Below are 14777 nucleotides of genomic sequence, written 5' to 3'. Positions count from 1 at the left end.
AGATGCATAGAACTAGCTACAGGCTTCAACAACTCACCAAGTCTTCAAGTGGGTTTAAGTTGTTGGGACATGGTGCCCTTGCCTCCCATCCTGCATTCTCCTGTGGGAGCAGCACTGTCCTGTCCCATGGGAAGGGATTTTCTTCTCTCATAAGCTTTGCAATCCTAACTTCACCTTACTCACTGTTTAACTAAAATGAAGGAAACACATCAAAGCTCTCCTCCCTGTCCCAGAACAAGTGTAGGTGCAGGAGTCACAAACAAACAGCTGCAAGGAAGCAAAACTGCATTCACGTCAGTTTTCACTGATCCCAGGCTCCACCAGCTCTTGTTCCCTGCCCAGGGGGATGGGGATTGTCCGGCGTGGCACTGCTGAGGTAGAAGGTGTTGCTCTGAAAAGGTCCCTTGCTCTGACAAGCGACTGCTCCCTGTGCCCAGTCATGCCGGTGCCTCCTGCCTGTGCAGCTCTTCACCACAAAATAAAGAGTTTCCTTGGGCGGTGCTGTGCTGGGCTGTTTCCACCTGTTCCACTCCCTCCCGTAGCACGAAGCCTTTTCCAGAAGAGACTCCAGCATTCAGGGCCACTGGCCAGCTCCGCGTCTCATAGTAGGTGCACAGGATGTCGAAGACTGTCAGGAGCAGAGAGGTGTTGAGTCACACACGTGCTGTGACACCTGTGCCAGCAGCTCTACACACCCACCAAACACCAGGGAGGGGTGACAGCTGACCCAGAGAAGGTCCCCCCCTGTAACACCTGAAGAGTCTGTGCCACAGGGAGCCCACCTAGGGGCAGACAGGTATTTTGGAGAGGACTTCAGGGAGCTCTGGGCAAAGTGGAGTCTGTGTCAACTATAGCCAAGGTGCCTTTGGTCACTATTTTGCCTGACCTGTGCCACCCGTCTGTGTGGATGATGGTACCCCCTGTATTGGGCCACACCTGCTGTGCTCCCACCATCACTCCTGGGTGCTGAGACCCCACCTCAGGGCTCCCCTGGGCACACAGAGCCCCCAGCCACCTCAGGGGCAAGAACTTTCTAGAGCTGGCCCAGGACATGAGCCCATCTGCAGTCACCTTGCAATTCCACCTTGCAATCCTCTGCTGTGACCAAGTGTGCCAGCCCAAGGTGGTACAGGACACCAACACCCTCCCTGGACTGAGCCTGGCACAGGCCCCTGAACTCCCACCCTCCCAACAACAGCCCCCCAGCACCCCCCCACCAGATTGTGCCCTGCCTCATGCACAGCTCCCCCAGGGAGCACACAGACCTCAGAACAGGGATCAGCAGGGATCACACCACGCTCCACCGTGTCCCCCAGCCCCGGCACAGCCCCAGAGCAGCCCCTCACCCTGGTTGATGGCCAGTGTCTCTGAGTGGTAGTTCCTGGAGTTGGGAGCTTTCACCATGTACTCACGGATGGGGAGTCGGGCTGTCTGCAGGCACTGCTCCCGTGCCCTCTGCAGGGTCAGCTGCTGCAGGGACACAGACACGCTGCCACACGGCCTCACACACATGTGGCACAAGCAGCCACAGAGCCAAAACCTGCCCTGGGCCTCGTGGCACCTGCACTGCTGTGGCCTGGCCCAGCCCACTGCTGGGTCTGGCCAGGATTTGAGGGAGAAGGGATGCTGGTGGCAGCAACCCAACTGGGATATCTCTGCTGTCGTGAGGGAATGGAGCAGGCAGCACCCACCTTGTGAATGCTCTCGTCCACTAGCCCTCCCAGCACGTACACCTTATCTGGATCGATGTCTTCAAGGACTAGGAAAAGGACATTGGCTCAGCCCCACACAGCAGTGAATCCTGCAAGATGCTGCTCTCCCCTGCCTAAAGCATGTGAAATATTTACCATTTTCAGAGTCAGGAGTGAGATAAACAATGGCATCCAAAGGAAATAGGTCCAGGTAACTCTCTGGAGTTGTATCCATCTGAAAAACACAAGGCAGGGAGAGGAGCAGCCCATCAGCTCAAGGTCTATCTGCCAGAACAAATAACCCCCCAGACACAGATATCCTGGGACTGACAATGCTGTTTGGATGTATAAATGCCTACAGAAACACTGGCTTTGGGTTTTCCTTTTTCAATTGGAAAATGGTTCTGTGTGGGCACTGAACACTACATATCTCAAATTCCATTAAATTCTCTCCTCATCAAAAGTCTTTGGTGTGGTTTCAGGAAAGGAGAACAGCAATAATTATCTAATTTTAAATGAGATTCAAGTTCTCGAGGGACTCAGGAGTCCCCACCGCGGGTGTTTTTGCTGCACTGGCTGCCGGGTGTGCTGCAGAGCGCAGGGCTCAGCTCTCACCAGGTACCGTGCGAAGCCATCGTTCATGCGGAGGCACTGCTCGTAGATCGGCGTCCCTGCCGCGAACTCGGTCAGGCACAGCCAGAAGGGGCGGGCGGCGCGGCGGTTCGCCCCGTACAGCCGGCGGATCTGCGAGGCCAGGCGGCCGCTCTCCTGCGGACGGGGCGGGATGGCACCAAGCGGGATCGGGGACACACCAGTGCTCTGCCGGGGGCCGGTCCCGCCAGGCTCTCGGTGCCCTGCCTGGGGCAGGGACGGGCACACGCGGGGTGCAGCATCCCCGGGACCCCCGAGCAACCCCCGGGTAGCCCCCTCGTACCTTCTCGGTCATGCCGCCGGCCACACCGAGGTCCAGGCAGAGCCGCGGCCCCGCCGCCCGCGCTTGCAGCAGCCGCTCCCGGGCCAGGGCGGCCGGGACCCTCCCGCGGGGGAGCGGGGGCTGCGCGGGCCCGGCGGGGCCGCTGCCGAGCGCCGCCCCCGCGCCGTCCCCGCGCCCCGGGGCCCGCCGGGCCCGCCGGCGCTGCCGCTCCTGCCGCCGCTTCCCGCGCCGGGCGGCGACGACCCGCTCCCAGCGCCGGCGCTTCCGCAGCGCGTTCCTCTGCGGGGGACAGGGGTCAGCGGGACCGCCGGGCACCGGAGCGGGGACCGCGGGGCACCGGAGCGGGGATCGCCAGGGACTGGAGCGGGGACTGCCGGGCACCGGAGCGGGGACCGCGGGGCAGGCCAGGGACCGGAGCGGGGATCGCCGGGCACCGGAGAGGGGCTCGGGTCCCGGCACCGAGCGCGGCCCCGCCGAACTCACCGAGAGCGGCCCCTCCGCGTCCCCCGAGCGCGGCCCCGCGGCCGAGGGCTCGATCTGCAGCAGCCGCAGCGCCTCGGCCGCCACCGCCGGGTCCATCTCCCCCGCCGGGTCCATCTTCGGCGGATCCATCTCCCCCCCCGGGTCCGTGTCCGCCGGGTCGGTCTCAGCCCCAGCCGCCCCGCTGGCCCCGCCGCCGGCCGCCATCGCGGAGAGGGCGGGTCCGCTCCGGGGCCGGGGGTGGGTCCCGGGTGGGTCCGTCCGTCCCCCGGCGGGAGCAGCGGCGGCCCCGGAGCAGAAGGGACTCGGCAGAGCCGAGGGTTGCCCGGGTGCCCGCTCTCCCGCCGGGCCCGGTGCCAGTCCGTGCTGGGGGCCCCGCTCGCAGCGGCACTGGAGTTCGTGCACGGTCCCGCCCGGGCTCAGGGGGTTCCCAGCGTGCGCTGTTTTGGTGTTTTCTCGCCGCCATGAGAACGGGCACGGGCATAAACCACTGCAGAGGCAGTTGCTCAGCACCAACCGCCCGATGGCTGGTCCCGAGCAGCAACACCCCCAGACGGCTGTAACCCCCTGGAAAACTGTCCCCCACACCCCATGGCATCACTGCCAGCGTGTGAACTGGGGTAAGGCAAAGAGGAGACATAAATAAAAGCTGACGCAGCCGGGATCAGCTGTCCCGGCCGTGCCCGCCTCGCTGTCAGGGCAGGGGAGGCTGAGAAGCCCTGGACAGGGGCAGCACTGCCCAGCGACAGCTCAACACCCGTGTGTGATCAGTCTGCCTCAAAACAGAGGGTTCAGCCTTGTACAACGCTGACAACGCAACGGCTGGATCATAACTGCCCAACTGCAAAGTTGGACTCAAATTCTGAGGGGCTCAGGGCCAGAGGGAGCCCCCGGACCGGGAACCCTCAGCCCAGGGGGGCTCCGGGTCAGGGGGCCCCGCTCAGGGGGGTCCCGAGGTCCCGGGTCAGAGAGATCCGAGTCACGGGGTCCCGATCAGGGGGGTCCCGAGTCAGAGCGATCCGGATCGGGGGTCCCGCTCAGGGGGCTCCAAACCCACCGGTGCCGCCCCCGTCACGTGCAGCTGCAGTCACGTGACCGTGCAGCGCGGGGCCTCATAGGGGCAGGGGTGAGCCAGAGCTGCGCATGCGCAGGGCCTGCGGCAGGGGGCGGAGCTGCGCAGGCGCAGTGTCCCGCCCCGCCGGCAGGGGGCGGAGCCGCGCTGCCGCCGCCATGAGCGCGGAGCCGGAGCCGGGCCCGGGGCCGGGAGTAGGGCTGGACCCGGACCCGGCGCCGGGGCCCGTGCTGGACCCCGAGCCCCCCGGGCACCGCGATCCTGCGGGCCCGGGGCCCGGCGCGCCCGGGGGGCTGTTTGCGTGGCTGCGCGGGCGCTGCCTGGGCCGCGGCGCCGCCGTGGACCCGGCGCGGGACACATTCGGCGCCATGACCGGGCTGTACGGCGCCATCCAGCCCGCCGACTCCGTGTCCCTCAGCACCCGCACCCACGGCGCGGTCTTCAACCTCGAGTACTCGCCCGACGGGTAGGTGCGCGTGAGAACCCCGGCCAGGTGTGCCCGGGGCTCTGCCCATCCAGGTGTGCCCGAAATCCACATCCAGGTGTGCCCGGGCCTCTGCCCATTCAGGTGTGCCCTGGATCGACATCCAGGTGTGCCTGGGGCTCCCCAGGCCCAAATGCCGCTCTGGTGACCCTGGGCAGAGCAGAGACCCTCCCTCTCCAGGACAGTCAGCCTCGATCCCCGCTGACGAGTGCCCAGCTCAGGCTGCTGCCAGGGCTCCCCTGGTGCTGCCAAATCTGTTTTACAAGGCTTTAGTGAAAAGCCCCCTCTGGGTTTGCAGAAGGGCAAATAGATATTCCAAATTAGCGTTTGAGTTGGTGTTACTGCAGTGTCAGAACACCCAGAGGGTGTGGGCAGGGGAACCCACAGCACGAGAGGTACCTGCCAGAGGGCAAACCCCCCCAACGCAGAGGTTCTACTCCCTCAGGTCGGTGCTGACTGTCGCCTGTGAACAGACCGAAGTCCTGCTCTTTGACCCAATATCCTCAAAGCACATCAAGACTCTCTCTGAGGCCCACGAAGACTGTGTAAACAACATCAGGTAGGTCAGGAGGGGTGTTTTGCCACAGCTCAGCCATTATGCTTTCAATCCTCTGCCAGTCTCTCAGGACAGGGCAGAAAATAGTGGGAGCCTAAATCCAGTACTTTTATCATACAAATTTTTTCCTTTAAAATCAGAGTTTCTTTAACTGTTCTGCGTCTGTGAATTGAGTTTGAGGGGTGAATTTAAGGTGCCTTCTAATAATATTGCAGCTACTCTTCAATTCTTAAAGCAAAAAAGAAAAACCCCCCAAAAAAACCAAAAACCCAAAACAACAACCAACGACAGAACAACAAAAACTAAACCCAAACCAAAAAATTCAAGAAAACTGCAGAACAGTCTGAGCGTTTCCCCTCAAAAGAGACAGATATGATATGGGGTGCCATGTTCCTCAGATAAGTCAATGTTTTTCACAAGTTAGCTGTCCTTTTTACGAAAAAGACTGAAGTTTTACGTCAGCTGGTTGTCTGTCAGGAAAGCTGAAGTAAAATGTGCGTCTGTCTGGCACAGAGGAACTGAACTCTGTTCTGCACACAGTTACTGCAGTGTTACCTGAAACCTTGTTCTGGTTAATGAGCAGGACTCCAGCCACTGTAGCACTGCAGAAATTCCTTGTAATAAACACCAAAAGTGCTTATTACACCAGAGTTTGGGATTTCTCCCATGGTGATTGGTTATTGTTCATTTTTCAGGGTTGTTGCTGCTTTTGTGTGGTGTAGCTCTGAGATAAAGGATGTTTAGTGGGTGTTTTTTGAGTGGGTGTCTTATCCCATTTACCTCAGGTCGGGCTTTTTTTCATTGAATGCTTTCATTGGGCATGAATTCCAAACATAAACCAGCATGCTTTGTCCTTCTAAAAGTAAATGCAGGCCCGAGTTCTAGTGGGAGCAGACGGTGCTCAGCTTTAATTGTGTAGTGCCAACACGGTGGTTTTGCCTGTTGATTTTCTTAGTGAACCAAACAACTTTTGTGTGTTCGCAAACAAGGTCTTGTCTTCACTCGGTGTTTTTGGAAAGCCTTGCATTTGCTTCAGTAACCTCTAGACTAGGTTTATTCGGCTTACTTCCTAGCTGTGCTAAGTCCAGCTCCTCCATCCACACTGAACTCAGTGTTGTCCAGAGAGGGAACGGGTGGAGTTACTGCTGGGATTCTGTCTGAGAGTATTGTCCACCAGTGGTTTGGCTCTTGTGTGATTTGTACATGATTCACTAACATACAAAACGCCTAAAAAACCCCAAACTAAACCAAACTTTTGCTGTGCCTCTGTGTGTTTATTCATTTGCTACTACAGAGGTACTACTGGTTCATATCCCGACAGTTCTTCTTTTATTGGTACATATTCTGCTGTGTGTTTTGGGGTTTTTTTGTGTATGGCTATTCTGTTACTCTCTGTGCTAGCTTACATTCTTGCCCAAGAGCATTTGCCTTGGAGAAGGCCCTGAACAGCTGCAGTGTTTCCCTGCCGTTCCCAGGTTTTTGGATAACCGACTGTTTGCGACATGCTCCGACGACACAACAATTGCACTCTGGGACTTGAGGAAGCTGAACACCAAAGTTTGCACTCTGCATGGCCACACCAGCTGGGTCAAGAACATTGAGTACGACACCAACACGAGGCTGTTGGTGACGTCGGGCTTCGATGGAAACGTGATCATCTGGGACACCAACAGGTACCCAGATGTGTACGCTGTGTTTGCGCCATGGTGTTTCTGCAGCACACCAGGACAGGGCTCTTCTGTACAAGGTGCAAACTCAAGGGGGGCTGGAATATGTTCTGAAACACTGGGAGTAGTGTATACCCCTTACCAAGAGCTTGCATCACCTCTCTGTAGTGATGTCCCATCTATTAGGTCCAGTGACTGAAAGGACCAAATTTTTGCTGACATGCCAAAATGTAGTTCTTCCTTTTGGAGAAAGTTCTGCCCTCGTTGTGGCCATATGAACTCATGAGTTCTGCCATTTCATTAAAAAGCAGGATAAAGACAGTGCTCCAGAAAGAGATTTTGGGGTGAACAAGGATGCTGGGCACACCTTGGACCCTCAGGCGCAGGACGTCAGGGCCTGGAGTCAGGGCTGACCTTGGCCGTGCCCTGTGCTTGTGTTGCTGTCCAGGTGCACAGAGGATGGATGTCCCCACAAGAAGTTCTTTCACACCCGCTTTCTCATGCGAATGAGGCTGACACCAGACTGTTCCAAAATGCTCATCTCCACCTCCTCGGGTTACCTCCTGATTTTGCATGACCTTGACCTAAACAAGTCCTTAGAGGTTGGCAGCTACCCGATTTTAAGAGCCAGGAGGACCACGTCAAGCTCAGGTGAATGTTGTGGAGCGCTCTGGGGCAACCCTGTGTTAGAGGTGTTTTGTGGGGTGCTCTTGGCAGCGTCCCAGGTGGGCTGGGCGTGCCTGTGGTGCTCACCCGGTGATGCTGTTTGCAGACATAACGTCATCTGGCTCCTCCGGCCCTCGAGCTGTGGGTTCACCCTGTCACCAGCATGACTCGGGTCCACTTTCTGAGAAACACTTGTCACGGTCCTCCCAGCGAGAAGGTAGGACAAGGTCACCAAAAAAAGATAAATTAAAACAAATCATGGACTTTGACTTGTATCAGAAAAGGCCAGACTGTGATAGTGAAAAACTGCATTTTTGTCTCCATGGTTTTAAAAAAATGGTGTTGCTATGACTTCTGTTAAACCAATTAAATATCGCTGCACACCAAAGCCTGGGGTTCTAATCATTTTTTTTTCCGAGAAATCTGATAACAGCAACAAGAGCTTTATATTATGTCAGTTCATTATTGTTGTTACATAGAGGTGCTCCCTCTTCCTTGTGGTTTTTTCCTGAACAAATGATCTTTAGGGGTAAAAACTGGGATACACTTCCAGAGAGTCAGTGTGAACTTGACAAATGGATGAATACTTGGCAAATTCCTTGCAATATAAAAAAGTATAATGTTAAGTTTTATGTGCATCATGGTGAGATGCTGAAACAGTGATGAAAGGAGGAGGCTTACCTGAATGATAGGGAGTGATCTACCTGTGGGTGAGGGGAACAAGGGAGACAAGCTTGCATGCAGCTGGGCAAATGTTGGAAGGAATTTTGAGAAGACATCATACAAGTTTGAGAATCAGTAGTTCCTATAAAAACCCAACTCTACAGCTTTTGCTGTAGTGTAATGAAGAGTGGAAGTGTGAAAGGTTGACTCTGACGTGGTTCTTGGTGTGAGGTGGTTCTATGCAGGTTTTGGCATGCAAATTTCAAAAAAAGGAGCAGTTTGAAATGAGGACTGTGTTGGCTGTAGGTGTTGTGAAACTCCTCTGAATTACCCTGTCACAGTGGCGGGGTCTGTCCTGGCACTTGGGTGCAGCTGTCACAGGTGTGACCCCACTTCAGCAGCAGGACTGAGACTCACAGCTGATCCCCCTTCCAGGTGGATCACCCAGGAATAGCTTGGAGGTGTTGACACCAGAGGTTCCTGGAGAAAGAGATCGTGGGAACTGCATCACATCGCTGCAGCTGCACCCCAAGGGCTGGGCCACACTGCTCCGGTGCTCCAGCAACACCGACGACCAGGAGGTACGGTCAGAGCCTCGTGTTCCTCCTGAAAACATGTGGGGTTACATGTATCAGACAGGTATACTGGAATTTCATTGTTTGGGGGTAAATGTTCATGTGAATAGATTAGTTAGTCATGCTTACAAATTCTGTCATTTTGCACCAAAATTATGAAAAAAAAATTATTTTTTTTTTAATGATCTTCCTGGCAGAATCCAATTCCAACTTTTACTTGAAGTATGAAGTCACAAGACCAGCTACAGCTCAGCTGCAAGCTGGAGCCTTTGGTCCCCCAAATTGATCAACAATAGACAGTAATACTTGACCAATAATAAACAGTTTAGTTAGTTGGATTGCTGATGTAAATCGAGGTTGGTTCGGTTTTCTTTGGGCTGGGTTTTTTTTTTGGTGTCTGTGTATTTGTTTGAGATTTTTTGTTTTAAGAAAGCCACTCTTTTTAATGGTAACCCCTTACAGAAGTTTAGAGGACTGAGTGGAAGCTTAGCAAAGTGGTTATAATCATTAAAGCTGGTTCTGTGGCAACCAAACCACTACACAGCACAGGATTTTTCCAAAATGCAAATGTTATATTGGGTCTGTTGGTACTGCTGATTGCCTGAGTTATAATTTCCCATAGTCCTGGAGTCTGCCTTACTCTCTCTGGTATTGTTCCTTTTGTGGGTGGTTCAGAAGAATGCAATGGACAGAGCTAGGAACACTTAGTCTTTTGGCTGAAATGGAATCAACACAATACAAACTTAGTCACTGACCTGTTTTTGAGATTAAATAATTAAGATCCCTGCCTGTCCCATGAAAAACAAGCTGGCTGTAGAGCTGTCTGTAACATTCCTTCAGAAATTGGTTTCTCCCTCATTTCTAGGTTCCTTTCCTTTTGAAGTCCAAGGAAATGGACTTCAAAATGCCAGTGGTCAGCTCTAAGTTACAGTTGAATGAGTTTGGCTTTATTGTAGATTTAATTTAAAATATTTACTAAATTAGAGCAGGTGCCTGGCCAAAGGATTAGGCTTTGCTCTTTGCACATAAAAACTAGATTGAAAAGATGATATCTAGCACCCATTTAATTAAAAAAGCAGCTTTGATGCTGGACAGCTTTCAGAGCGAGGGAGATGCTGAGGCACTGGTCTGTTCTTGGTGCTCACTGAAGGGCGGGTCAGCAATAGCATCAGTGCCATGAACTGCTCGTTACCTGTCCAGGCTGGTGGGAGGGAATGTGTGTTTGCAGTGCTTTACTTCTCTTTCAGTGTCCCTTTCTCTGCCTCTCCCTTTAGTGGACTTGTGTCTATGAATTCCAGGAAGGAGCCCCGGTGCGCCCCGTGTCCCCGCGCTGCTCCCTGCGGCTGACGCACTGCATCGAGGAGGCCAACGTGGGCCGGGGGTACATCAAGGAGCTCTGCTTCAGCCCCGACGGCCGCATGATCTCGTCCCCGCACGGCTTTGGCATCCGCCTGCTGGGCTTTGACGCGCAGTGCCGGGAGCTGGTGGACTGCCTGCCACGGGAGGCCAGTCCCCTGCGCGAGATCCGCTCCCTATACTCCCACAACGACGTGGTGCTCACCACCAAGTTCTCCCCCACGCACTGTCAGATCGCCTCGGGGTGCCTTAGTGGACGCGTCTCCCTCTACCAGCCCAAGTTCTAGGCACGGCAGTGGGGCCTGCGCCTGGATGGTCGTGGGTTGTACTTCAGCTCTCTCCAAAATCTCTCGCTCTGGATGGGATCCCGGTTACTGTGGTCTTGGAACACGGCCCTGGAAGGATTTTCCAACCCAGCACCGTGCGGATCTTCCTCCTGCACCCATGAGCCTGCGGCCGTGTCCCAGAGCCAGTGGAGTTCTGCTGCTGCTGGTCCCGTGCCATCGAGTTGCTGTCCTGCTGTGTTTGTACCCTGATACTTGATCATTTCCTTTAGTGCAACTGGAGTGGGCTGTTTGAGACAATGCAGAGGGGGCCCGGGTGCCTCCTGTCCCATAGGAGCTGGACTCTGCCTGACCTCTCCTTCCTCCTCTGTCGCTGAAGCAACTTGGTGGTGATTTGTAGATAATCAGCTGCTTGACTACATAAGCAACACAGTTACTGACATAAAAAAAAAAAAGGAAAAGGAAATTTTACTTTCATTTCTATATGAATTTGGTTGTAATTGGCTAGAAAAATGAGTCACAGAGGCTCGGGGTGGGAGGGACCACTGAAGCTCACCCAGGCCCCCCCCCCTTGCAGGCAGGCCCCCCTTGAGCCCCTCACTCAGCACTGCGGAAGACCCTGACCCAGAGGAACTCTGATGGTTCGTGCAGTGGGGCAGCTCTGGCTCCTCCACTGCTGGGTTTCTGTTGTAGGGAGTTTTCCACATCATCCCACATCTGAAACACCGTGGCTTTCTGCTGATGTTGGGGTGTTTCCCAGCTGGCTGTTTTTCCACACCTTGCCTGCACTCTGGCTGTGGGAGGAATTCATTCGGATGTGTCCATAGTACCACCAGGTGAGCCTTCCTTCACGTGTGCTCTCAGTCTGGGAGGAGTTTATAAGCAAACCGGTCAACAGTGAGATCTGTCTGGATCTAACCAGGCTTTATCAGCAGGTGTGGAACACTGTAACATTCATCCTGGTGAAGGGTCTGCAGGGGAAACCTTATGAGGAAGGGCAGAGGGCACTTGGTTTATTCAGCCTAGAGGAGATTGAGGGGGGGCCTCACTGGGGCCATCAGCATCCTCCCAAGGGGCAGTGGAGGGGCAGGTACTGATCTCTGCTCTCTGTGAGCAATGACAGGACGCAAGGGAACGGCTGGAGCTGTGTCAGGGAGATTTAGGTTGGATATTAGGAAAAGGTTCTTCCCCAAGAGGGTGGTCAGGCATTGGACAAGTGGTCATGGCCCCAAGGCTGCCAGAGCTCAAGGAGTGTTTGGACAACACTCTCAGGGACAGGGTGGGATTGTTGGGGTGTCCTGGGCAGGGCCAGGAGTTGGACTGGGTGATCCTTTTGGGTCCCTTCCAACTCAGTGGATTCTGTGATCATACCCAAAGTACAAATGCCAGGTTTCAGCCCCCGAGTTAATAGAGCCAACCTTGTAAATGCATAGGTATTTCAGTCCACATGAGTTATAATCTCTTCGCTTACGTGTTCCAAGATCAGGTTTTTTTTAGTATTTCACTAAAGTTTCACTGATCAGTCACACACTCAGTTCAGAAGGGAACTTCAGAACTTTACCTGAAAGGACTGTCAGCTTTTGGTGTTCAGGTTCACTGTCTGTGGCTCGACAGAGCACACTTGTTCAAAGCTGACTTTTACAAAGCCTTTTGCAAAACACGTTTGGGGATAAAAACAACATTTCTGGAGGTAAGAGAGCTGGAAGCATAAGCCTGAGGAACCTCCCGTAGATTTGGATTTGTGCAGGCAGCATAGCATACCCTGGTGGTGCTGGAGAAATTATTGAACTTAAGGCTCTTCTGCATTATGAGAGAAAAAAGTCTTAAATTTCCTGCTGTGGAGAATTTCTTTGGTAATAGGAAGCCTTCAGTTATTTGGTGTTTGGTAATCTGAGGGCAAACGTCCCTTCTGCTGGCACCCAGCCCCTGTGAGCCTGAGCCTGCACCTGGGCACGTGGGTCTGGGGTTGTTGGAGCAGCTCAGGGTCAGCTCCCTGGGCTGTGGGTTAATGCCCTGGGAGGGAAGTGTGCAGGAAACCCAGGGACAGCTGTGGGATACAAGACTTTTATGCAAAGAAGGAGCTACAAGGAGTTTGTAATGGGCCAAGCTGTCTGGGGAAAAAACAGGTCCTGCCCCAGACCACTGTGGCTTTTCCCTGGGCAGTTCTCTCCCACTGCCAGGCTGCTTTCTCACCTTATTTGGTGTTTTCTTACACGTCATGGAAGGGACTACAGGGACATTCGAGGGAGTTTCACAGTTCTCGTGGACTTGCACAGTGTTTGTTTTGGAGGTGAAGGACCACCCGTGGAATCGAAGCATTTCTTGGGTGGGTCTGTCTGTCTGCTTTCAAGGCTGTTTTTGTTCTTTCCTCTTGGAACTTCCTCGGACTGGTGGATCCCTAGTGACTGTAATGCTATGCCTGTGAATATGCACTGAGTGTTTTTTAATTCTACCTCATGATACGCTGTGTTTTACACCAGTATTGTGCTGAGCATTGGACACTCACCTTTCTGTATGAAGAACTGTTACCATAAAGTGACACATGTCACCACACCTTGATACGACCTGTGGTGGGCTGAGTGGCCCTACCCGGCTCTGGGACCGACAGCTCACCTGGTGAGGGGGTTTGGTCACCTTGAAGCTTTTGTAGCGTGTCCAGCAGATGCATAAAACAACTGAATCTGTACGTGTACGCTGTAGAAATGTTACTTTGTCCTTCTGATGACATTTGTAATAAGTTTGAATTAGAGTAACTAGGTAGTCTTAGACTTTGGTCATTTGATTGATTACTCCATTTCAACAACACTCGAAGTTTTCCATGAAAGTTTTACCACGTTTTGCCTGTGAAGTTCACTCCTGAGTGGTTCACAGCTGGCACACCTTGCAGTCACATTGTAGTGGGAGGATTTTCAGTTCTCTTACAGTAACTTTACTGAAGCAATGAAGTTTTTTGTCCATGAGCTTTGAGTTATTTCCAAATAGTCAAAAAAAAAAAAAGGTTTATCATAGTTGTGTTTCCAAGGTTGAATGCTTAACCTTGAGAAGTGTATAAAACTGTGAAGAAGAGTTTTCAAGGAAGATGAGGGACTGCGCTGGCAGCCTCTGGGGGGTGGCTCACACCAGGGGTGTTTGTAAACTGGTGCTGCAGCACTTAAATTTCACAGCATTTCTCCTGGGGACAGAGCTCTGTCTAGCTGTGCAGTGTGTTGTTAAATGCCTGTCTTTGTACTCAAGAACGTCTTCAGTGGAAGAATTCCTGCCTCTCCAGAGCTGGTCAGCAGCTGCAGATCTGTGGGGAGGCCACACCTGGCAGTGTCTGAGGAACCAGAGCTGTGCTGGAGCTGGTTCTGTCACATTCTGTGGCTGTGGCAGCACGTGCATGGCCAGAATGTCTCCCAGTGTGGGGGGGACAGGGGGAGGCCATCACTGGGGCCCTGTGGCCACACTCAGGTGTGTGCTTGGGGGTGTCAGAGCGTGCACAACCACGGGCTCCAGTGCAGGGCCAGCCAGGGCAGCCCAGGGAGACACAGCACCGGCAGACAGAGCATGGGGATAGGAAGGAAAGCACAGCAATACAGACACACACACACGTTTGTTTGCACTCCTGGAGTTTTGGGGTAAGGACAGTTCGATGCCTACTACCAGATTTAGAATGTAAACATCAGGTTTTTCTGGGGGCTTGGGGGGAGGGGGTGGGGCTTGGTTGATTTTGTTGGGGTTTTTTGTTTGTTCGTTTGTGTTGTGTTTTTGATTTGGGTAGCGCTGATGTGGAGAAGGTTATGACATGGTAGAACATGGGTCTGTTGCTTTAGGACGTAGAAACTCCTAGAAAACAGAAATACACTTGCCAAATGGAAGCTTTTAAAAAATCTACTTTACAGGATTATAAAAAATTGGAGTGAAAGGAAGAAGCCAACGGCCCATCCTGTTTTTGTCCTGCAGGAAACAGAAACTTCTCATTTCCCAATCTTAGTCAAAGGTACATTTTCTAAAGCACTAAGTATCCTCGATTAAGTATAAGGTTTTTACTACAAAAACAAATTGTGCATGTAGAATATTTTGAAATACCTGAGATTTCATAGTAAAAACTGTAGCCTTTTAATACCATATATGAAGTATCAGAACTGCTCTGAAAGTATTGTACTTACAGCCGTACAGTAACTTACTATTTGTGGACAGTTTCTCTTGCTTGCATAATAAATATTTAATAATTCACTGAATTAAAATCTATTTTATGAGCTGTGTTCTGTAATGCTCACTGGTTCTTGCCTACCCCCTAAAACTGAAAGGAAAAAACCCTCTTAGTGCTTAGGTGCTGCAGTTCCTGTGTGTCACAGACGCAGCTCAGT

The 14777-nt window shown here is 53.1% G+C and overlaps 2 protein-coding genes across 6 annotated transcripts; one reads left to right on the top strand and one right to left on the bottom strand.

Moving 5' to 3' along the window:
* Window positions 1-186: 186 nt before the first annotated feature.
* TRMT10B (tRNA methyltransferase 10B) lies at window positions 187-3340 on the bottom strand. 3 transcript variants are annotated; one of them, XM_051777611.1, is made up of 7 exons: window positions 3109-3337; window positions 2626-2904; window positions 2307-2459; window positions 1848-1926; window positions 1692-1759; window positions 1347-1470; window positions 187-628 (listed from the first exon to the last, which is right to left on the bottom strand). In XM_051777611.1, exons 1-7 carry the CDS (start codon window positions 3310-3312, stop codon window positions 438-440), a joined length of 1098 nt encoding a protein of 365 aa, XP_051633571.1. In that variant the 5' UTR covers window positions 3313-3337; the 3' UTR covers window positions 187-437. The 3 variants fall into 3 exon arrangements, with proteins under 3 accessions (XP_051633571.1, XP_051633570.1, XP_051633569.1); XM_051777610.1 differs by having other exon boundaries at window positions 1347-1467; window positions 2626-3340; XM_051777609.1 differs by having other exon boundaries at window positions 2626-3338.
* A 139-nt stretch (window positions 3341-3479) lies between these two features.
* Window positions 3480-14670, top strand: DCAF10 (DDB1 and CUL4 associated factor 10). Of its 3 annotated transcripts, XR_007902795.1 has the most exons (8): window positions 4318-4643; window positions 5107-5220; window positions 6693-6890; window positions 7333-7535; window positions 7657-7767; window positions 8649-8794; window positions 10063-11264; window positions 14310-14670. XR_007902795.1 is itself a non-coding variant. In XM_051777606.1 (7 exons), exons 1-7 carry the CDS (start codon window positions 3697-3699, stop codon window positions 10429-10431), a joined length of 1170 nt encoding a protein of 389 aa, XP_051633566.1. In that variant the 5' UTR covers window positions 3480-3696; the 3' UTR covers window positions 10432-14670. The 3 variants fall into 3 exon arrangements, 2 of the variants coding, with proteins under 2 accessions (XP_051633566.1, XP_051633565.1); XM_051777606.1 differs by lacking the exon at window positions 4318-4643 and adding an exon at window positions 3480-3725 and having other exon boundaries at window positions 10063-14670; XM_051777605.1 differs by having other exon boundaries at window positions 10063-14670.
* The last annotated feature ends 107 nt before the right edge of the window (window positions 14671-14777 follow it).

Source organism: Manacus candei, unplaced genomic scaffold (genome assembly GCF_025592945.1).
Source record: "Manacus candei isolate 608988 ecotype Guabito, Panama unplaced genomic scaffold, ASM2559294v1 h1tg000010l, whole genome shotgun sequence".
NCBI lineage: Eukaryota > Metazoa > Chordata > Aves > Passeriformes > Pipridae > Manacus > Manacus candei.
Note: the sequence above shows the minus strand (reverse complement) of the source record. Positions and strands in the feature narration are given on the sequence as shown.

What these genes read in the sequence shown, in the direction of transcription:
- TRMT10B (XM_051777609.1), bottom strand. Translation starts at nt 3,312, where the DNA reads ATGGCGGCCGGCGGCGGGGCCAGCGGGGCGGCTGGGGCTGAGACCGAC. An exon ending in TGGACGAGAGCATTCACAAG is followed by an intron (nt 1,471 to 1,691) that starts GTGGGTGCTGCC and finishes GTGTCCCTGCAG; the next exon opens with CAGCTGACCCTGCAGAGGGC. An exon ending in GACACTGGCCATCAACCAGG is followed by an intron (nt 629 to 1,346) that starts GTGAGGGGCTGC and finishes TGCTCCTGACAG; the next exon opens with TCTTCGACATCCTGTGCACC.
- DCAF10 (XM_051777605.1), top strand. Translation starts at nt 4,336, where the DNA reads ATGAGCGCGGAGCCGGAGCCGGGCCCGGGGCCGGGAGTAGGGCTGGAC. An exon ending in ATCATCTGGGACACCAACAG is followed by an intron (nt 6,891 to 7,332) that starts GTACCCAGATGT and finishes GTTGCTGTCCAG; the next exon opens with GTGCACAGAGGATGGATGTC. An exon ending in GAGGACCACGTCAAGCTCAG is followed by an intron (nt 7,536 to 7,656) that starts GTGAATGTTGTG and finishes TGCTGTTTGCAG; the next exon opens with ACATAACGTCATCTGGCTCC.